A 23,998-nucleotide genomic window follows, 5' to 3' on the forward strand; every position below is an offset into this window, starting at 1 on the left:
TAGATAAAAATACAGATAGGACACATAATGTCACCGATGTAAGATCTATTACCTCCGTCCTTGGAAAAACCGTGGGTATTTTGGTTTCAGATGCTTTCATTGTCATTTGTGTTGAGGTTTCATGGGTTTTAGCAGAGCCCTATCAAAATTTCTCTGGTTTTCGCAAAATAGTAAGCAACTGTTTGAAGACCTGCGGCTCATTACGCCCTCTGGTGGACATAATCTGCAAATTACACATTCTACAACAAATTAACCTTACTTGAGAGTAGAGTAGAGGAAATATCCCCCAAATAGTCTATTTTCCAAAATAAAATTAAGATTTAGAACCTCCCTTCAATTGAAGGTTGACATTTATGTTAAATGGTAAATGGAAAGCATTTAGCCTATATAGGACTTTTCTACTCCTTCAAGCACTTGAAGCACTTTGCAGAGTAACATTCATTCACTCACACATTCATACAGTGATGGCAGAGGCTGCTAATGAGGCTGCCATGCACCAACCAGAACATTGGGAGTCGTTTGGAGTTTATTGTCTGGCTCAAGGACACTTTGGCAGGGTCAGGGTCAAGCTATATGGCCAATGTTTTTTTCTAAGAAAGAAGCAATAGCTTTGGTCTGAAATGGCTTTAAAATGTGTTAAAATTCTTGCAAAATGTTGCAGACCACCAACATCAGTGGTATTGTGCCCTTTGAAGCTAGGTGCTTCGTGTGCATATCATGTTCATTCAGTTTTTCTATCACCCCACCATCACCATCTACATGTTAGTGCTGCTACTGTTATTAGCTCACAGCTTGGACAACACTGCAGACCAACAGCACAGTTTGCGCTTACAAAGGCTTGCTAGAAACAATACGCCTAGATAGAGAGCGCTGATGGAGATAGAGAGCTCTGATGGACCCCCATTTCAGACCCAATATGAAGAGGCTACACATAGCCTGCAGTTGGTAAAGGGTAAAGGTAAAACATATATATATTATAAATGTAGGTCAATCAGGGGTAAAGGTAAAATATATATATATTATAAATGTAGGTCAATCAGGTTTATAAACATTTAACCAACAACAATAACCCCAGCATTAAACTGTATTCTGTAGGTTAGGATAAGCCCTAGATACACCTATGGGCAAGGGCTAGGCCTACTTCCTACTAGACATTCTCTGGGCCTACTTAACAATTAGAAATCCTTGTTTCAAAACTCCATCCCGGATTTTACATGTTTCCAGTCCGTAGCATAGACCGCCAAATCCGTGTCTCCAGTCCAGACACTCCTGTTCGGGTTTGTCATGTTACCACTGAAGTTACACTTTGAGGGTGTGCGCCCGGTGTGTCTTTGTATGTGTCCATTCTCGTCAAATGGTGCTCGCACATTTGGATTTCCTTCAACAATAGCTCCACGGGTGTCCTCACTACAATTTAGGCGCTCTTTTATATTTTTCCAGACAATTTGAGGCACAAAATGATGTCGGTGGGCATCGAATTTGGATTTTCAAACGATGAGGTCCTCAACAATCGTTTTCCTCTCCACCGCGCCTGCAGGGATGGGGACGTTGGTGCCTTGTGTTCGCTGCTACAGTGCGCCACAAACCAGGCGGACTTGGTCGCTGAAGACTCTTTTTACGGTTGGACACCCATTCATTGGGCAGCACATTTCGGGAAGGTAAGATGCGTTCGTTCTAAGTCAGATATCACGCTGATTTACTGCGGGCTGGTGAATGACTGAATGGGCAAACTGCGTTAGCCAAGTTTCAGTTACTGACATTGCTAACTTGGCTAACGTTTATTAGCTACCAGGGTCGCTTCAACTAACAAAAGAAAGCAATGTGACTCAAGATATTGATACACAAAAGATGTTTGTTCTAGATATAAATGTATTAAGGCAATACTTTCTGGCATGTGCGGTCTTTGTATGCGATGTATTGTATAAGTATAGATGTATATCAACGGAATATCACGAGGCAGAGATTTTTAACGACATGATGTTCAAGATGCGTTGGGAATTTTCTGTCTTTTATTCTCAGTCAACATTTAACGCAAGTTACGAATTCGAGGAATATATCAGTGCATGATATGTATTTTATCAAAGTCAGTGTCGTCGCGAAAACAAAAACCCAACTTCTATTGTGGTTACTGTTCATGTGTATAGATAAAGTGTTCATGCAACGTTATATAAATGGACCAAGTATGGGAGGGTTTTACTTTATGAATAATTTTGGAAAGTACCCGTCTAGCTCCACCAAATGCAGTGCGCAGGCGGCGCGTAGGCTAGGCTACGTTGAGCGCTTATCACCCCGCTCCTAGTACGCAATCATTTATTGGCCAAAGGACAGCCAATGGCATAAAACGCGCCAAAATCATATTTTAAAAGATAATACAAGGAATTGTAGTTTGACATTTTACCGTTCCTTAATCCTCACATTCCAATCCCTTTCAAACTCGTAGTGGTGGCGTGAAACATCCAAGTGTATCTCACCTGTAAATAAAGAAATATGTAAATACATACTAAGGAAATGCAGTATTAATTTAAGGGACTTGCAAATTGCATTAGAATTGGATTTTGTATATAAAATATATGTTTACTCTATTTTAACTACTCAGTATCGTTTGTTATGGTTAATGTGGCAGGTGATGGGGGTTCTTGAAACACAGACAGGAGGATTCAATTTCCCCTAGGGATCAATAAAGTATCTATCATTCTATCTATCTATCTATCTTGTTTAGCTGGGAAAGAACCACTGAAAATAGCCTCTGAATTGTGAAGCTAACTGCAGCTCAAGTGGATTAATGTCAGCTTTAACTTGCCCTATAGGTGTAGCCTAATCTGTGAAATGAATCTTTGTCTTAAACCCTTTGATCGACCTGCTGCTGCTTATCCTTTACACATAGAAAGGGGGAATGCATAAATGTCGGCCCTACCACTGAACATGTGACCAATGTGGTCTTTAGGTCGCCCAACATTAGTGGTTTGAAGTAGGAGGGAGTTGGCAGAAGTCCCTGTCTTTGTGGTTTATGTCAGAGGAAAGTGTGAGCGTCGTCTCCAGTCAGGCTGGCTGAGGCTGTTGGGCGGGTATAATTTGGCCATGCCCATTTATATTCCAATAACAGTTGGTGAAAGTATCACTACGGTTTAATCACACTGTGTGGCAGTGAATGAGCAATAACATATCTGAACTAAAATTTGGCAGTGGAATAATAATAATAATAATAATAATAATCTTTATTTGTATAGCACCTTTCATACACAGAATGCAGCTCAAAGTGCTTTACATTTGAAGCATGTAACACAATAATAGTCAGTCAGTCATTATCAATCACTTTTCTTTGCTGTTTATGATCTACTCAGCAACATATCAAAAACATAGAAAATGACATGTCATAAGACTGGCAGCCTAATGGAATAATGACCATTAAGACATATGGAGTATTCTATTCCATAGTCATGACCATATGGATATTCTAAGTATTAATGTTTTTTATTTTTAATTAAAAAAAAAATCTTTGTTTTCCTAACTGATAGCTAACTGCAGTTTTTCCTACTGTATCCTAAACCGCCTCTGTCCTCCACACAGCTGGAGTGTGTGCGGCGTCTTGTGCAGGTTGGCTGCGAGGTGAACGCAGTGACGACACGCTTTGCCCAGACGCCTGCCCATATTGCTGCTTTTGGAGGCCACCCTGAATGCCTGCTGTGGCTTCTGCAGTCTGGAGCCGACATCAACAGACAGGTGGCGTGCCTCTTGTGTTTCAAAATATTACATTTACATGTATTCACTTAGCAGACACAGACACTTTCAGATGCTTTTCCTTACAGAATGAGGAATGACATTCAATTTACAATGCAGAGGAGAGCTTAGGTGACAATAATTGCTACAACAATTAATGTTACTATGCCAGGGAGACCTTAGGTAGCAAATTCAACAATAAATGCTACTACCAGAGGATGAGCTTGCAGAAGTTTTTTTTTTTTTTTTTTTAAAGCATATATTTTGGCTTTTTTTTTTTGGATCAATGGAGATAGTGGTAGAAGGCGAGCACAAGGGAATTGTATGGTAAGTGCATGTTAGGTGTGTTGGATTGTTAGAAGTTTATACTTTTCTTGGGAGTAAACATGGCATAGTAAATGAGGTGTGTGTGTGTGTGTGTGTGTGTGTGTGTGTGTGTGTGTGTGTGTTTTATATATATATTTATTTTTAAAAATGTGTTTGTTATGAGGGAAGGCTGCCATTTCCCATGACAGAGCCCACTGTCATAGCACATTTCTAGTGTTAATTTCAACGCTCATAGTACCAGGGTTTTCAAAGGTGCTATTGATGCTGTCAGTGGAACACCACATGCCCCCTGTGTCCGTGTGACATTGAATATCCAAGCGTGTCCTCTACTTCCTATGTGTCATGCTATGGATTAGCAACATGCAGAGGGGGATCTGAACCTAGCGACCCCGGCCCACTCAACGAGGTCAGTGGGATAAGCGCAGAAGGACTGCTGTGATTGGTGGATTTGCAATTCGCAACCCGTCCTCATCACTGTCCAAGCCCCCTATCCGCGCCTCTACCATGCTGTCAGGTCTTTAGTACCAGCTGAGCTCAGATGTTCTACAGGAGGCAGGGATTTGTTCTTGATTGAAGCGTTCTGGAAGTATTCAAAGGTTCTCGAAAATGCTTAAATTACTCAAGTAGAACCAAATTCAATTGTATTAACCTAGCACCGTTGCTCTAAGCAGTGTACATATGCTGGAAGCACTGGGAATCAGATTATGTTGTCAAAGGGACTTACATCTTGTGTTCCAGAATTCACAGGGCACTTTGTTTACCCATGCTCAGTGCCATGAGTTGTAATCACATTTTATTAATTGCCTTAAAATATTATTATTATGACCGCCGCGCAGTGAAGCGGCGGTCATATAGGTTTAGTCAGATTTTTTTTTCGCATGTCCAAATTTCCGTCAAGGATTCCCGGGACACTGTAAGACCGGGGTACACGAAACTTGGTGGGCATGTAACCCCACATGGATAGCATGGAACCTCCTGTTTTCGTTTTGATCTGTAGCCCCCCCGCTGGACTGGACCCCCCGAAAGGAGGGTAGGGCAGACACAGTTTTCTGTGAATATCTTGAGAACCGTAGGGTTTAGGAGGACCATTTTTTTTTTGTATGTTGATCTCAAAGGGCCATGTCAACCAATTCCATAACCACTCATTTCATGTATAGCGCCACCTAGTTAAATTAAAAAGCAAAACATTAGGTGTTTTCATCACAATATCTCTGGCTGACATGGTCAAAACTGCACGAAATTGAAAGTGTAGGATCATTATGACACCCTCCGAATGCATGCCAAGTTTCGTGGACTTTCGTTCATGGGGGGCCTTACAATAAAATAATGTATGTGTACATTTAGTGACCGTACACCAACAAGGATTCCCGGGACACTGAAAGACCGGGGTACACGAAACTTGATGGGCATGTAACCCCACATGGATAGCATGGAACCATTGCTTTTCGTTTTGATCTGAAGCCCCCCCGCTGGACTGGACCCCCCGAAAGGAGGGTAGGGCAGACACAGTTTTCTGTGAATATCTTGAGAACCGTAGGGCCTAGGATGACCAATGTTTTGCGTATGTTTGCCTCCAGGGGTCATGTAAACCCATTCCATATGCACACCTGTGCATAAACAGATACACACACACATACACACAAACATTCACAGTAATCCTACGTATGACACATTCACACAGTAGACATATACGCATGCATGCACATGCACACACACGGGCACATAAACAGGCAAACACACAAGCACATGCACATGCACGTATTACCGGCCTCCAAGTCTAGGGGAGCTTGGGGCACGGCACAACCACGTTCTCTTGCTTGATCTTAAAATACAAAGAGAACGGACAAGGCAAGGTTCAGGTGTTGCACACTGGCATTCCATTTATTAGTTAAAATACTTTAAGCATCAATACTCAACTATTCAAACATGTCCAACAATGTTCAGACACACTCAACATTAAATATAAATACTTAAATATTCAAACATGTTTAACAATGTTCAAACACACTCAACATTAAATTAACACACACATTTACAGCATTAACCCCTTTCATAAGAATATGCATGTGGTGAGAATAAACACAACATTTAGCAACCAATTCATTCCTTTGTAACCTCACTAAAAAGCCATGGCCACATGGTTAATGGTGGCAAACATACATTTGCTTGAATCAACATTTACTTCAATTTAATAAGAATCATATCAGGATCATTCAACACATTAACCAGCAATTTCTACAAAATAACCTTAGATGGCAACATTAAGAATAAAATGACACATACCTTAAAATACAAAGAGAACGGACAAGGCAAGGTTCAGGTGTTGCACACTGGCATTCAAAATTCCTTCTTCTCTGCCAGCTATATGGTACCTGCCCCCATCCCCATCCCTCCCTCCCAGGGTGCCATCTACAGGCCTGGAGATACTCTCCAAGACATTTTCCCTGACAGCAGACTAAATGTGTGCAATGTGTGCTATGTAATGAGTGTGCAAATACTAAAACATACAAACTTTTAATTGACAATATTAATCATAAGAATTAAAATGTTACCACAGAAACACACAAAACATTTCCCCTCTGGACCCCCAACACACGCACACACACCCACCCACCCACACATAAACATAAACATGTACATGCACACAATTCAAGAATTTCTCAGAATTATGAACAGGCAAAATGGGGGTGGGGTTGTATAAAATGTATATTACATGTGAAATCTATGAACTAATCATGTTTTGGTACTTGTTGTCTAGCAGATACCAGAGTGAGAATTGAGTGTGCATAATGCAATTCAGTGAGACAGAATCATATATGCCTTTCAGCATGACTTATTTTTGTGGAAAACATGTGCTGGACTGGGCGGCGGTCATATTTTGTACCGCTCTGCGGTACATCTAGTTTATTAGCAAAACAGGCATGAGTCCTACCTTCACTATTCATTTGTGTGTTGATATCATCTTAGAAATACGCAGATGGGATTACTGAAAAGCAGCAGCAGTTGGAGGGCAAGAGGCAGAGAGAGAGGGGGAGAGGGGAGGCTGTGAATCAGTCGGCGAGTCAGTGTAGGTCAGGGCTTGCTCCACTTAAATGTGACCCCAGGGCAAATTAGGCTTGTGACGCAACTCTGTTACTGAGAGCATGGCTGTTGTCTACGCTCTCTCTCACACACACACAGACACACCACACGTCACACACACACACACACAGACACACCACACGTCACATCATGTCTGCTGCATCACGGCTGATTATGCCTGGACTGTGTTCTTTGACCTACATTCGTGTAGAATGCACTAGATCTAAGCACACAGAGAAAGATTTCCTCCTGAATGCTCCATATTCAGGAAACATTCTCCAGACCTCTAGAGAGAACTACCAGGCTCAGAGTTCAGTGGGTCTGCTGTAGAGACCCAGACCCCTGAAACGCGACAGGAAGCAAGAACACAAAGTTTCAAAATGACAGTGTTTTCTTTCCTCTCCTAAAGGTTTTTGCTGTCAAGACGTCCAGTTCATTGAAACGGCAAACAGTCAGTCATTAGAGTTACTAAAATTTAAAAAATGCTACATTTTTCACCCAGGGTATGCACACTATCTTCTTTTAATTTTCTTTTACATAGTGGGTGATATGCAAAAAAGCAATTTTGTTTTTCCCCTCTTTAATCACACTAAGTGTCTGTCTGTCTGTCTGCAGGATTACGTGGGTGAGACCCCCACCCACAAGGCAGCTCGGGCAGGTAGTATGGAGTGCGTCACGGCCCTGCTGCTGCACGGGGCCAAGCCAGAGTAAGTACTCGCACGAAACATGCTCTCTTAAAACAGCAGCGTTAAGTTAGACTGTTTTCAGAGGGTGAAGGAACCCCTTTAATGATCCTCCAAGAAGCAACCAAGTCGGCCTTGATTGAGTCGGAGGTTAAATTTGAGCTTCTAAGATGTAAATGTCTACCAGAAATTGACAGGATACTGTTGATATTCACCAGCCACATACTCAATATTAGTAAATTATTATTTTGTGTCTTAAATCTACCAACCACTTTGATATTCTACCAGTTAGTATCTAGTGCTAATTTCAGTCCCTGAGTTAGAAATTTGATTAAATCTCACAGCCTGTATGGGCAGATGGCTTGCAACCTATTCAATGGTGGGTTTCATTTCTGTTTATTTCTACAAGTCTGATTGTTCAGGTGTCCCCAAGCCAGTTTAAATGTTGAAATGTAGGATGGAAATGGGACAACTTGGTTTTATGTATAACTTATAAGAGCTGACCCTCTACAGACATACTTGACAAAATGTTTTGCTCCTTCTTTCTAAACTCTTTCTGATGCCACCATTATTTAAAAGTTATGTTAAAGGGGTTCCTTACTCTGGTTTAAGTGATATTTTTATAATTTTTTATTTTATTTTGTCTGAACTGATTTTATTAATTTACTTATATTAAAATGATTGTCCTGTTCTAATAGCTCACTGTTGTTTAGCCTGTGTTGAGATTAACCTTTTGTAAGTCCAAAAAAAGAAGACAGACACATGCACATTTCATCGTTTGCTCATGGCAGGTATTCAAACCACTTATGCCACAGGGACAACTCAAAGTAATTAAATGGTTTATTCTTACTATAAGCTTAAGCGACTCGAATGGGTGTTAAATGTTTAATTGTAGATATTCAATTTCACTTTTAGTAATCACTGGCCAGACAGGTTTTTTTGGAGACAAATGGGTAGGTGCATACACTGTGTGCAGAATTATTAGGCAAGTTGTATTTTTGAGGATTATTTTTATTATTGGGCCACAATTGTGTTTTCAATCAACCCAAAAGACTCCTTAATATCAAAGTTTCATATTTTTGGAATTTGGATTTTTGATGTTTTTTTTTTTTTTTAGATTTGGCCATTTTATGAGGATGTCTGTGTGTGCAGGTAAATATTACTGTGCAGAATTATTAGGCAACGTAATAAAAAACAAATATATACCCATCTCACTTGTTTATTTTCACCAGGTAAACCAATATAACAACTCAAAATTCAGAAATAAACATTTGCGACATTCAAAAACAAAAAAGAAACAAATCAGTGACCAATATAGCCACCTTTCTTCACCATGACGCTCAAAAGCCTTCCATCCATAGATTCTGTCAGTGTCTTGATCTGTTTGCGATTCACATTGCGTGCAGCAGCCACCACAGCCTCCCAGACACTGTTCAGAGAGGTGTACTGTTTTCCCTCCCTGTAGATCTCACATTTCATGAAGGACCACAGGTTCTCGATGGGGTTCAGATCAGGTGAACAAGGGGGCCATGTCATTATTTTTTCTCCTTTTAGACCTTTTCTGGCCAGCCACGCTGTGGTGTATTTTGATGCGTGTGACGGAGCATTGTCCTGCATGAATATCATGTTTTTCTTGAATGATTGCGACTTCTTCTTGTACCACTGCTTGAAGAAGGTGTCTTCCAGAAACTGGCAGTAGGTCTGGGAGTTGATCTTGACTCCATCAACCCGAAAAGGTCCCAAAAGCTCATCTTTGATTCCAGCCCATACCAGTACCCCACCTCCGCCTTGCTGGCGTCTGAGTCGATAAGGAACTTGCTGCCCTTTACTGATCCAGCCACGTGCCCATCTATCTGGCCCATCAAGACTCACTCTCATTTCATCAGACCAAAACACCTTGGAGAAATCAGTCTTCAGATATTTCTTGGCCCAAACTTGACGTTTTGTCTTGTGTGTCTTGTTCAAAGGTGGCCTTTTTTCGGCTTTCCTTACCTTGGCCAGGTCCCTGAGTATTGAGCACCTTGTGCTTCTCGGCACTCCAGACATGTTGCAGCTCTGAAATATGGCACAACTGGTGGCTAATGGCTTCCTGGCAGCTTCACGCTTGATCCTTCTCAATTCATGGGGAGTTATTTTGAGTCTTCTTTTTTCAACACGCTTCTTGCGCCCCTGTTGGCTATTTGCCATGAACCTCTTGATTGTGCGATGATCCCGCTTCAAAAGCTTGGCAATTTCCAAACTGCTGCACCCTTCTGAAAGACATCTGACAATTTTCAGAGTCTGTCAAATCTCTTTTCTGACCCATTTTGCCAAAGGAAAAGAAGTTGCCTAATAATTAAGCACACCTTATATAGGGTGTTGGATGTCATTAGGCCACACCCCTTCTCATTACAGAGATGCACACCACTTGATTTACTTAATTGGTAGTTGGCTTTCAAGCCTATACGGCTTGGAGTAGGACAACATGTATGAAAAGGATGATGTGGTCGAAATACTCATTTGCCTAATAATTCTGCACACAGGTTTGCTGGAATCACTATACACTATCTGGTAACACTCCATAATAAGGTGCCATAATAAATAGCAAACTAGTAATTACCTAACCCTTTGTTAATATTTGTTAATTGTTACTAACATATCTATTTGGCACAAGTTAATAGTTTTTTAATCATTAATTAAATATTAGTTGTTTGCATAAAATCTGTATGTTAATGTTTTAGCAAATCTATTAACTAATATTGTATTAATATGTGTTAATATGTATAGTTAACTAAATGTCTTTTTGGCACTAATTAAGTTATTTCTTGCATCATTTAAATGTTAAATGTTTATTTGCAAACTATACTATATACTGTGCTTCTGCCTATCCCAATATGAACCGCTCTCCATAGGACCCTTACAATAGATAGATACTTTATTGATCCCCATGGGGAAATTCAAGAAAAAAACACGGAGCTACCTTGACATGCTGCCACTGTTGTCGGCGCCGGAACCGCTTGCAATAAAGTTGGTTAAGCTTAATTAATATATTAGTAGTATATAGCTATAAGCGTGGGGCCCCTTATAATAAAGTTGGTTAAGCTTAATTAATATATTAGTAATATATAACTATCAGTATGGGGGACCCTTATAATAAAGTTGGTTAAGCTTTATTAATATATTAGTAATATATAACTTGTCAGACGGTGAATACAAACACTAAACTACACTTCTAACTCTGTTACACCCCCCTCCCCTGAATTTCACCAAATTCAAGCAGCAACCAAATAGTACTTCCAAAGGCAAAGAGTACACTACTTTCAAACACTAGACAGAGAGTCACCAATTACAGGACAGCCAACCACAGAGGTATCCAATAAGGATGAAGTGGAAGACGAGGAGCGCAAACTTTCACACAACCAACCACTGGCAGTAGGGTGCCCAGTGTTTCCCATACATTGACTAATCTGTGGCGGGGCGCCACACAATAAAAATCGGCCGCCACACATAAATATTCTATGTTTAATTTAATGTAATTTAATTTAACCCGCAAAGTGCGTCAAAAAACACACCCTTTTGTCTCTGTTACATTGCTCCGCGACTGTTCATCACAATGAGATAAAACCTTTATTTTATGACAGAGAAGAAGTGGGGCTTTCCAAAGAGACTACGCACTTGTCTGTACGATCAAGTATGAAAATAAAAAAAATCATGAAATTAAATAAAATTGCATATTTAAAGTCTGACTAAAGAATGAACAGGTATGATAAGGGATCAGATTCCAAAAATAATTCAGTGGAAATGCATGGATTCCAGTTTCTTCCAGTAGCAGCAACTGGAATCCATGCATTTCCACTGAATTATTTTTGGAATCTGACCTGTTCATTCTTACTCGTTGCTCGACTTATCGTGACTAAATTCAAGATGGCTGCAAACGCTAAACTTCGTGAAGATACTGTCTGTATAAATCGTCTTGTAAGTAAACTACCAGTGCTTTTTCAAAGTTCTCAATGTCTCGTTTTAAATGTCAGAGCCCTCGGAAGTCTACCAATTAAGTGTGGAGATACATTGAGCCTCGTAAATGGGTGTAAAACAGTGATTTATTTGCATGGCTAGCCCGATGCCGAAGCACCACTATTGAAAAAGCTGTTGGTAGCATCGGCTAACTAGCGCCAGATTTTGGAGTGCAGGGGACAAGTCGAGATGGGCTATGAGACATACGTTCACACTCGGTATCATGTTTCAATACACTTTAGGTCAATATCACACCGGAATTCTCCTTTAACTATGTAGAAAACATTATGAATTGCATCCACACATCAGCCTTTAAACTGTGTTACAATTGCAATTTGCAAGGGTTCCCTAAAGTGACAGGCACTCAATTAGACCTATACACTACCAAGACGATGCCCCCCCCCCCCCCCTTGTCCAATTCAGCTACCGCCACAAATTGAATCCAATTCTGTGGGAAACACTGGGTGCCTTATACACCCCACGAGACCATAAAGCCATAAACCATAAATTCCATAAATTATCCACAAAGCTAATCAGAAAAGCTAGATAAATAAAATGTCATTAACTTTTATATTAGCATATAGTTCGTAAATAAACATTTAACATTTAAATGATGTAAGAAATAACTGTTAATTAGTGCCAAAAATATATTTAGTTAACTATTAACATATATTAATACAATATTAGTTAATAGATTTGTTAAAACATTAACATACAGATTTTATGCAAACAACTAATATTAAATTAATGATGTTAAAAACTTAACTTGTGCCAAATAGATATTTTAGCAACAATTAACATATTAACAAAGGGTTAGGTAATTACTAGTTTGCTATTTATTATGGCACCTTATTTTGGAGTGTTTCCACCTATCTATTGCTAGGAATACTTTAAAGGTCTAAAATACATACAGTACCATAACTTGATTGGGTTTGACATAGAATGGACTTACCAAATGCAGTCATTTTGATACAAAAGCTTTGGTTCTATGAACAAACACAATTTTTTAACACAGTACTTTAAAGGTGCCATGTGTAATGTCCGGCAAAAAATCAATTCATATTCCACATTCCATAAAAGATGGGGGCAGTATACCTTCAGAAAGTTAGTTGGTCTACCCTAGAGTAACAACCGAGACACGTGTATTGCAGTTTGGCTGGCGGTTATGTTGCCTGCATACCGCCTCCCATGGCCGAAACTGGTATTATGACACCTGTCGGGCTGTGGCTAGTAATTTAGCATGCTAATTCAGGTTGATATCTCTGCAGCACTATACCTTGTCATTTTTTTAATGACATCATCGCCCTTATTTCTTCTCATTCTTTTGATGCGTGTAGCTCATTTTTTGGATATTTTTACCTCAATTCTTACACATGGCACCTTTTAAGGTTAAAGGTTGTATCAGCGATTTCAGGCCCAAACATAAATGATCACATTCATCTAATCTTTCCTAACGATCCGCTAGCTGTCTGCCCCATAAGCAGGCCGTCAAAAAAACACGTCTCTGTAGGCAGCCTAGGCTCCGAGATCTGTACACAAAAACAATTGCTACCAACAAGGCTTGGCAACCCACTCAAAGGCAAAATAAGTGTTTCAACCAATAACCGACGAGTTGCGCGTTTAGGAGAGTTTTAATTGCACGGGAGGGAGTAGTGAGCTAGCTCTCTGTTTTGTTTAAACATCAACAGAAGTGACGTATCCCCGCTATCGCTTTAAATTGTGTTTGGCTATATCTTGGAGGCTATGGGTAATTGGTAATTTAGTGCTTACTGAACGCTGTCTGACTGTCAGTAAATCAGACCTTTGCCGTCAGATTTGGCCTCATAGGTTAAATATCTCCTCTGTGGTCATCGTGTCTTGGCAACAATAGATTCAATTTACTGTTGGAAATGTAGCCCACCACTTTGGATGAGTCTTAGCTTTTCCACATGTTACACACAACGGCTGAGTTTCACCAGCTGTCCAGAGACGACGGGTGAATATAAGTGAGCAAGTGTTTTTGTCTAATTGGTGTAGTAGGATATTAAATACTGGCTAGTTGTTTAGGAACATTGTTCCAATAAATGCTCAGCTGAAAGACCACACGGTCTATTTACATGGTCCAGTGTGTTAAACTTTGGAGGTTTTCTTGATATATTTTGTTGTTAGGTACTGGCATTTCAAATGCTTGTCTAATTCTTACTGTCTCTGTTAGACATATTGTGTATAAACTGCGCAACAGTGGTTTATCCAAATAATAATAATTTTTGTCACAAAAAGCTACATTTCATGTTGTTACCGGCGTCCATCCATGGCATGTATGATGGACTAGGGTATGTTAACAAGGTTCCCAATATCCCGGTAAATCAGAATCAGGTTGTGTTTTTCTTTAGAGTGAAGAAAAGAAATGCAGCCCCATTTGTAGCTCGCATTCAACATAGCTGAAGAAATGTTGCAAAATCAATGTGTAGCCTAAACCTTGTGGTATCTTTTCAGCCTGCAAATTTAATGATGAAATGTGCATCTGTCAGAGCATCTTTAATGTGGAAGTTCCTTAGTGCAAATAATTATACCACTGCTTGGTTGAATTTCCCATTGTCATGCGTTCTTTAGAACGTGTAATAATAACTAGGTTATTTTCACACTTATGAAGTAGCTCCAGTATTTTCACACTTGTATATTAATTCGCCAAACTCTTTGTAAAGTTTAAATGCATGTTATCCACTAATCAAATCATGCAAATAGCTTTCAAAATGAGTGACTTTACCCAGATCTTCCTGGAAGTGTTTACCATGTTGTGGCCAAAGACGACACATGCTTATCCTGAGACTAAAATGCTATAGCCTAAGAGTACTGATTTGGTCAGTGGTGGCGAACTTTAGATTTCCACGCCTTATGCCTCTAGATATGTGGTATTTTTCTTGATGGAGACACGCTGGTCATAAATCCTGTAGCACTGTAGTGAGTTTTGGACAATGAATGTTTATTAGGACTGATGATGGTAAAGGAGTAGTTTGGCAAAAGGCTGTAGTTTGCCTCTTTATAAATCAATTAAATGACCAAAATGTCTTGGTATGATTTTTTTGATCAAACTACCTCTTTACCATTATGGTCTGTCTGAATTTTGAGTGGTTAGACCCCTGTAGACAAAGCTAATGAAGAGCAGTTTCAGATCCTTGAGTAATCTTTTTTTATTATTATTATATAATATAATTGGGGGGGGGGGCGGGGGGGGGGGGCGGGGCTTGAGCCAAAAAGTTTGCCCACCCCTGCCTTAGACAGAACAAAAAATTGTTTAAAATGATAAGCTTCAGTAAATCTTAGTAGACATATTTATGCACTGAATTATAGCTATGTGATCCACACAAGAGTTGGAGGCGTTTTTAACAGTTTGTATAAAAACGGTGGTTGTGTTAAATAGAAGAAAACAAATCTTATTTCATATGATTGACTGGTTCGGGAAGCGTTATTTGTACATTTTTTTTTTTATATTCTCTTCAATAATGCAGATGGTAGAGAGATGTGTGTTTGTGTAATTTCAATCAAGATTGTGTCAAATCATAGTTATGATCAGTTCAACTTAGAAAAAGGAAGAGAGGGTGAAGTTGGAATCACCCGTAATCAATAATCCTACTAAATTAATAGCGCTTTATCCGTTTAATGATGTTAAAAGCTAAGGATAAGAAGTAGGATTATGTTTCTTCAAAGAGCTGTATATTATGTAAGCCTGACTAACTGTCGGCTAGTGAGCTAAATAATTTCAGCTTGAGGGCAGTTTATTACGGTGTGTGTACACCCCTCCCTCATCTCCCAAAATGTTTGGCCAACAACAGGGGCTCAGGCTTACTTATGTAGCAAAAAAACATTTTGTATAATTGAAAGACGTCTAGGCCAGTGTTTCTTGGTGGGTCGGGACCCAAAAGTGGGTCGCACAGCTTGTGATTAAAAATAAATTAAAAAATCAGCAATTTAAAATGTTACCTTATCAGATCTAATGTTGGACCTTTATTTTGATAAACTTTATTCATAGCCTACATATCAGTCATTGCCATGGACATAGACAATGTTAGACATCATTTTAGTGGTAAACGCAAGTAGGCTGCTATTCTGTATATTTGAAGTAGCCTACAGTAGGCTTGGATATGGATTCACTTAAACTGAGGAAAAAATGCCACATGGAAACAAGGCACCCCTGTCAGTCATACCTGTCGAGTACTTTGAAAGGTTCTAGAGTTGAAGACTTCACAAATGTAGGCTAATGCCAAACAAGTAGGCCTACAGGCACTTCGCTTATCTTACCATGTAGTTTACCATATCCATTGGCTTGAACGTTAATGGGTCGCGACTTTATGAACATAGGAAATGGTGGGTCCCAAAGTCAGACCACTTAAGAACCACTGGTCTAGGCTACCATTAGTGTCTCCATCAACATCAATTGATCTTAATGTGACAGACCAACCCGTCTTTGTTTAATAGCAACAGATAGGATAGCCAGTAATATCAACCGATCGGCTTGCCACAGAGTTCCTTGTTGTTAGCCTACTGATGACCCTAGCTACAGGAGTGCTGTAGTTATGGTCCGTTCATAAATTCACCCTGGCACCGTGTAAATGGATTCAGGCACTGTAGTTTTTATTTATGTATTTCTTAATTGAACTTTCCATTGCTCCATAAACAATTATTTTAGCTTCTGGAAGGGGATTTTGGCAATTGAAAACCCCATTACTGATGGTGTGGGTTTATGTCCGTGATGGCAACCTTGCCTTGCCTTGCCTTGCTGTTTGGGATACAATGACTCTCTAGTGTCTCAAGGTACTAAGTGGTATTATGAAATGATAGTGGACTGCTTAGCATGTTGACATAAGTGGATATCTGGGCAACTCGGCGCATAGACAATTTTGACATTGCATCAAAACAAAGATGTATTTAAATTCTGTTATTTCTTGTACATTTAAGTACATTGTAAGAATGTAAATTCTTGCATATTAGAGAAAGAGTAGGTTTCCTGGAACTCTAATCCATCATACTAACAAATTGTCTCAATGTCTGTAGGATTTTTTGTCACATTACTGCCCTAATTGTTTGGAATGTCTCTCTTCCTGTACCTGAATGTCCAGATATTTTTATGATCAACCTGATTTTGAAGTGACTTTTTCATGGAAAGCAGCATATGAAAAGGTCGCCATGAAGTTGACCTTTTGAGTATTTACTGATAAGCATTAATTGCCATGAACCACAAATTCCCCTACACATCTTAATGTTTTGCAGCTATTGAATTTGAACATGGCTTGATTTTCTCAAGTAGTCCCAGAAAGGGTGGAACAATCCAAAAACAACTGAACAATCTGCAGCAAGTGCTTCAGCCAGTGCTACTGTTCTGGCTATAGGAGAGTTCTCACTATCGCTTCCTTCCCTATCTACACACGGGCAAACAGTCGAGGTATTTCCTTGCGGTGATTGGTTTTAAATTTTAGGAGCTCAGTCATTCATTATATATTTTTTGTTGTTTTTAGACCTGCATGCTTTGCTTAAAGCACTTTTTAATCATTGTTTGAGATTTTACTGTAGCTTAATGTGTTATGTAGGGCTTTTTTGTCAACTAACCATTGAATAAACTGATAGGCCCAGCACTAATCTTAGGTTGATAGGGCAGAGTTAGCAGTTTGTGAGGAATTAGACAGGGATCTACAGAGAATGAGTACTTAAAATGGCAAAGCAAAGCATTCCAGGATTTGGGTTGAAAAAAATTAAATGCTTCCTCTCAGACTAAAATGGTGAATCTAGTTTAATATGATCACATAATTAAATGGAAGGGAAGAACCTCCTGTGCCTTCATTTCTGTGCCTGATCATAATAATGTTTGTCTGTTGGTTGTGCACTGTTTACCATTGCCAAACAAATAAAAATAAAAATCTATATAGTTAATGTTTTCAACTTATGTTGTAATGAATTTATTTATCTTTAAACTGTAAATCCTGCTTTAGTTGAGATGAAAATTACATTTATAAGAACAATATGTTTTGCTTTGCCAGCTGGAGGGAATGATTTGAAAACGGTTGTATCAGCCTTTTTTGACTTAAATTTAAGGATTGGATAATGGCTTTTTGGATGATTTTTTCCAAAAGGATTCCCGAGAAGCTGCGCTTAAGTGTCACTTACCAGCCAGCTGGTGGTAATGCACTATTTAGTGCCGTTCATGAATTGCTTTTTTTAATTAATTCTTTTAAAAGTGCTATTGAGGTGCATTTCTAGTTGAAACACAAGTATCAAGTCGAAATTGTCATTTGAGCACTCATTGCCATTTTCCACAATTTGGATGTACAAGTGCGTCCACAGATTGTCTGGCATTTCAAGCAGGCATCATTATCCAGATTTGCTAGCACAGTAGGTCTTTTCAGTCATATCCAAATACAAAGAGCCTTTTGTAATTCAACTGGAAGCATTTAATTTTTTAAAAGAAAAATAATGGGTATGCAAGCCTGTTATGTAATTTCCTTTGTATCTGTCTAAAGGGTACGCTCTGTGTTCGTCTGCTTAGCAATGGGTTCCATGTTGTTACTTTGTCCTGTGTAGAATAAGTCATTCAGTGTGATTTTATTCAAGAGGAAAGAGAGAAAGGTGTTGCACTTAGTAGGTAGTATATTGAATTCATGAATGCTCAAATCCACCGTTGTTCAGCAAACTAAACTAAATCTCTAAACCCATTCACTTTCATTTTTTACCCAAGCTTGGATGGGTAAGCGAGATTGGGTGTGACTGCAACATAGACCAGAGAAAACCTTAGAGAAAGTCCACTGTGGCAAAAAAACTGAACTGGGCCAGATTTTCCACCAGTGCTTTTTGTGGAAGGATATTTCTCTCCACATGTGGAAAGTTGAGTGTCAGTACATCATTTGAAATATTATGGCACAAATATGCCTGCCATCCTCCTGGTACGGTTTGGCATTTGGCATACTTAGAAGGCAAACCTCTGCTATGGGCTTTCCTGCAGAGCAAGTTTGAAGCCTATTGCCATAGAAGGAATTCCAAAGTGCAACATTTGATGTAGGCAGGAAGGAGCAGAAGGGAAGTCTAATTTGAATAGGGTTTTATCTGATTGAGGTTTATAAAGAAGAATAGCTTCTCTCCTGTTAAGTAAATTGAAGGGGGTGGGGGTTCTTAAAGTTTAGTTTGGGATATTGCTGAAACCCGTGTGTGGTTTCTCATTCATGAATTCCTAGCAGAGACTAGACACTGCAGTGGGAGGTGATGACATTTGGGGATTGTATATTCCTGAGAGCTGGGTTGTTTCTCTAGTGCCAACCTTTTTTTAAGAGCTAAAGAAAGCACAAAATCAACCTGAAGGGCAACTGACATGATACGTGGTGACATTTTGAGAACTGAAAGTATTTTTCTAACTTGAACAACAGAGGGTTCCTTTCTAGTCCATACATGAACAGTTAAAACAGTTTTAGATTTCTTGAATTCTTGCCCGTATCAGAGGTAAAAACTCAAATTATAAAAACATTTACTGTAAGATTGACATGGGTTGAAGATTTTAACCTCAGTCTTCAAATGTTAAACTTGCATGCAAGATGTCACAAGTAAATTAAGACCTTGCATTGACCTTCTGACCAATGTAAAACTATTTTTGCAGTACTATATGTGTTTGTGGAAGGAGTTTCAATCCTGACGTTATTGCTACACAGATTCATTTGAAGAGCTTAGATGCTCTCTAGTGGTAGAAGCTGGACCTGTATTACAAATAGCAAAGCTGTACTGAATGTCCTTTTAGTCTACATGACTTACACAAAATTAACAACTGACCACAAACCTGCTCCTATGTAGAGATGAGCTTTTCTTTAAGTTGGGCTACTTCGTTTTTTCTCTCATGTCAGTTGCACTTTAGAAAATTAATTGGAGCTATTTTAAATCACACAATTTTAAAGACACTTTTTTCGTAGGCACTGAATTAGTGTTTATTGCTAACTGCTCTATATTAATGTAGCTTGCTTGGTTTACATATTTATTGTCAACCATTTTACTTTTGACATCAAACAGCTACTTTCTGATCCACAGTGTTCACCTCCTCCTAGTGCAGTCTTAACTCACGGGTCATCTTTGGCCCCAAATAAAAAGCTATGTTCCAGTGTCAGATCTGAGCACAAGGGATCCAGTGATCTTGACAGCTTGTCAGTCACAGTTGATTGGTTTTTGTCTCGTCAGTCACAGTTTTTTGGTTGATTGTCTGTTTTTTCTTTTCCTTCTGTGTTGAGTGCACACAATCAATATTGCCTTTGATGCTAACTGGTTGCTTTCTCCATTTGGCAGTTTGCGGAATGCCAACGGTCAGACGGCAGCTGATCTGGCCCACACGCAGGGCTTCCAGGAATGCGCCCATCTCCTCTCCAACGCCCAAAATCAGTTCATTCAGCTCAACGGCCTCCACACCAACGGCACCAATGGCTTCCTGAACGGAGCCCATCACCCCCACCAAGCTCTCGGGGGCATAGCCAATAGAAAGAGGTTGCTTGACTGCGATGAGAATAATCATTTCAAGAAGGCAAGGACAGGAGGTGAGTTTCGTTTGAAATTATGTAATTGATCAATTTCAACTTGGTCTCTTGTGGAAATTATTTTATTTAAAACATTTTTATAATCTTGCCATTTCATGTGGTCATTTTATAATCTTGCCATTTCATGTGGTAATAACTGAAACCATTGACGGTGAGTAAGTTGTGGTTTGCACCAAACATTCTAGAGCGCGCTGCTCTAAAACCTTTTAGTTTGTTCCAAAACTTCACCACCGCAGGAGACCCAATTATCTTGAAACGGCTAATGGTACTCTTCAGTTTCCATTATTAACTTGCTCTTATTCCGATTGAACAGCCATGTATACGGTCAATCAGGTTGCCTGCTGTAGCTTCTCAAGGCAGCAGCGGCTATTCTGATCAAAGATTGTCCAGTCTTTTTAAGCACTTGATCAGAATAGAACGTGCCCCATGTAAACGGATGACATGACATTTTTTATTCGGAATAGTTTAATCGGAATGAAAAAAGAACTGTTTGTGAAAAACCACCTTAATTACATAATGCGTATTCCTCAGCTTCACATTCCGACTGCCTCTCTTGTCCACAGATATGGACCTTCCCCTGAAATTGGCCAACGGTGCAGCCGAGGAGATGGAGAGCATGCATGTGGAGGAGCCGGTGCCAGATGCTAGTTCAGGTGGGACTGGGCCTGTTGCCGTGGCGCTGAATGGCCTTGAGAGCCAAATGGACCAGGTGGCTACGGAGAGCCCCACTCCTGCCTCCAAAAAGCCGGAGTTCAAAGCCGAGCAAGCTCGTTGGCCATGCACGCTCTCATATGCCTACCTGTAACAGCCTTTCCCACCCCAGTCTATCAATCAGGCCCTGGTGACTTTACACATGTTTAGAAAAAAATATGTTTTTTTTTTTTATACATAGACCAGTTGACAGTTTGTATGGTAGAGTTACCATGAACTTTTTCCTCATGAACATGAAACATTTTTTCAAAACTATTCCGTATTGCGTCTTTGGAGATCAGATATTGGGTACTCTGAAGCTCCAAGAAAATGTGTTCTTTCCTATTCAGATGACCTTTGCTTTGATTTACTTACTATCTTTGGTTTGTACTTTGTGTTGCATTTTTCGTATTGCACTCTTGCATGACGATCAACTACATGTATAATAGTATGGACTTTTGAGGTCTGTGCTTTATACATGATGTCTGTTTGTTTGGTAAAATATTTGGAGATGTCTCAGGCATTTCTGAGTTGGCAGTTGGTGCTAAGAAATGCCCCTGGCCTTTACACAAACTTAACAAAAACCTGAATTTTGTTTTGCACGGTCAAGTTCCATTCATTCGATTGTGTCGGTCTTCCCATGAGCTGTGCATTGTACACGACGTAACAGCATGAAGAGTGCAATTTACCATTTAAGTTAAGAATGAAACCCATAGAACTTCAATGTAGGGAGATCGAGCCAACATGCTCAAATACCTGCATGGGGCATGCTGTTCTACTACCAATTTAGTTTCCTTTAAAGATATTTAAGTTTTAAAAACTTCCCTCCGTTTCTTAAAGTGAATCGTACACATGCACATTTTTCTTTGTTTGTAATTTACACCATGTAAAGTTTATGGCGTGTGCATTTTTTCTGATCGTACTTCAAACATGTAGATATTCCTTGCAAAAATATTGTGTAAATAACCTTTTTTGAGAATGAATACAAAAACAGCATTAGACATGCTTTGTACTGTGTTGCTGAAGGAAGTGTTGAGATAGGAGGTCATAGATCATCAATTTGTTAACATTTCTGAGTTTATGTGATGTGGTTTTGGGGATGTCCCAGGCCATTGTAATCATATATATATTCATGAATATCTTTGGTGATGGGTTGTCAAATGCATTACAACTTTGTGTCGAAATTAAATGATCTGCCATTTGAAGCAATATTGACTCTGTCTTGAGTATGTAACGGTAGTATCTCAGTTTGGTGTATTTGGTATAAGGTTGCTATATAGTTAGCTTGTAGTTGTCAGAGGTTAGCTAGAACTAGTGTCTTGCTATGATTCCTTGTTTTTGTGTACAATTCCATGGATATCTGTCTGAGAGAAATCACCACTTGCACTTGTCATGTGAGTATGCCAAGTAGCCCCCCCCCAGATGGTTTGGGAAGTCCCTGTATATCTATCTTTTGGTTTTCTAAAGGAGACGACTTCTTCATTATTACTGGATACAACACTGTTCCACATTAGAACTTACAAATGGTGCCTGATATTTTGATCTTTGACCCTTTGGTGAGCTGGCAGTGGTGATGCAATATTTCAAGGTGTATATTTTAAATTTAACAGACTGGAATATCTCTATCTATTGGGTTTGCTAAAGAGAACTTGATCATTATCAATGACAATTGATGACCAACATGACGTGCAAAACAAAATTCAAATTGAATAAGGCAAGGGTGGTTCACCTATGCCTCAGCCTAATATGATTTTTTGCTCAAATTGACATTTGAAAAGGTCAATAAGCTGCATGTGTTACAATTGTACAATGTGATGGTGACCTTGCCTTGTTTCACCATCTCGTTTTGGACAGCAGGTGGCGCCACCATCACCCAATCTTTGATGAACGGTCACACGCCACCTCCCCCGAACTCCACCTCCAATGGGGTCCTTCACACCAACCTACCACCTAAGAACGGACACCTGGCTTCCTCCGACAGTGGCGTAACGCCAACCCACCACCCCAACCCTGCAGACATGTGCGGCTCCCTGCACCTCACTGGCAGCCCCAGCAGCTGTGTCAGCCACCGTCCGTCCTGGGGTAGCCTTAACGGCACCTTCGCGAGCGATTTTGGGGATCACCTGCACTACGGCCACTATCATGGTTTCGGGGACACGGCAGAAGACCTTGAGGACGCCAGCAGCCGTGTGGAACACTCCCGCACCATGAAGGTGGAGCGGAAGTACAACCAGGCACTCCTGAGCACCATGCAGCTTTACCATGTATCATAGAGGAGGGATGGACAAGGGATAAGATCGTACATGTGTATGTGGTGTGTTGTGAGTGTATGTGTGTGTTTCATGTCAGTGGTGGCCCATCACCATCAGCCTTAACTGTTTAGAACGGTTGCTTTCGCCATGGCTGGAATAGGTTACCTTCCCTACTTACCAGCTATAGTAAACCAATCAACGGGGGAAATGGTGCAATTCATGATAACACAAGGGCAGAACTATTTTACATTTTTGTATTTTTGTTTATGTTGCTTAGAGTAATATTTTTTCTGTGTTCTGTATCCTACATTTCTTCAAAGTGTGTGTGTGTTTGTTTAACTGAATTTAATTGGGATCCTATGTGGTCAAGCATTAACATGTAAGCATGTAATCTAGGGAAATGAGTGGTGTCAAATGTTCTTTGAGAATTTGAATGTTGTTCATGAGAAGTAATTTAATTTGACTTATGTTAAAGGATGTAGTAGTTTTTGTGCCTGTTTTTTTTATGTATTGTGGCTCTAAAGCTCCATTTTTGTACTGTAGTAAAATTGGTTCAATTGTTATGTGCCGAGTGGACATTAACTGTAAAACAGTTTTTGTGTAAGGGTCATGTAAAGAAAAAAAACTGCAACATTGCTTTGTTATAAATTACTCTACTTTGTAATAACAAAACAATGTCTATTCTCTTTGTTCCAAACTTGCTCGATAAGTATTCTGATGT

General features: G+C 39.7%; 2 protein-coding genes across 5 annotated transcripts in view; one reads left to right on the forward strand and one right to left on the reverse strand.

The window, feature by feature from the left end:
• LOC121698297 (heat shock transcription factor 2 binding protein) overlaps positions 1-201 on the reverse strand; it is a 7,665-nt gene extending 7,464 nt beyond the window's left edge. Inside the window, exon 1 of one of the 3 annotated variants that reach the window (XM_042080286.1) lies at positions 53-201. In XM_042080286.1, coding sequence (XP_041936220.1) covers positions 53-106 — 54 coding nt within the window. In that variant the 5' untranslated portion in view covers positions 107-201. The remainder of the gene's footprint in view (positions 1-52) is intronic. The other 2 variants (XM_042080287.1, XM_042080288.1) reach the window with 2 other exon arrangements.
• A 1,065-nt stretch (positions 202-1,266) lies between these two features.
• ankrd10a (ankyrin repeat domain 10a) lies at positions 1,267-23,949 on the forward strand. Of its 2 annotated transcripts, none has more exons than XM_042080283.1 (6): positions 1,267-1,658; positions 3,568-3,720; positions 7,741-7,832; positions 20,091-20,335; positions 20,899-20,988; positions 22,880-23,949. In XM_042080283.1, exons 1-6 carry the CDS (start codon positions 1,458-1,460, stop codon positions 23,296-23,298), a joined length of 1,200 nt encoding a protein of 399 aa, XP_041936217.1. In that variant the 5' UTR covers positions 1,267-1,457; the 3' UTR covers positions 23,299-23,949. The 2 variants fall into 2 exon arrangements, with proteins under 2 accessions (XP_041936217.1, XP_041936218.1); XM_042080284.1 differs by having other exon boundaries at positions 22,883-23,949.
• Positions 23,950-23,998: the final 49 nt, after the last annotated feature.

This window comes from Alosa sapidissima, chromosome 23 (assembly GCF_018492685.1).
Source record: "Alosa sapidissima isolate fAloSap1 chromosome 23, fAloSap1.pri, whole genome shotgun sequence".
Classification (NCBI taxonomy): domain Eukaryota; kingdom Metazoa; phylum Chordata; class Actinopteri; order Clupeiformes; family Clupeidae; genus Alosa; species Alosa sapidissima.

What these genes read in the sequence shown, in the direction of transcription:
- ankrd10a (XM_042080283.1), top strand. Translation starts at nt 1,458, where the DNA reads ATGATGTCGGTGGGCATCGAATTTGGATTTTCAAACGATGAGGTCCTC. An exon ending in GGGCAGCACATTTCGGGAAG is followed by an intron (nt 1,659 to 3,567) that starts GTAAGATGCGTT and finishes TCCTCCACACAG; the next exon opens with CTGGAGTGTGTGCGGCGTCT. An exon ending in CAAGAAGGCAAGGACAGGAG is followed by an intron (nt 20,336 to 20,898) that starts GTGAGTTTCGTT and finishes TCTTGTCCACAG; the next exon opens with ATATGGACCTTCCCCTGAAA.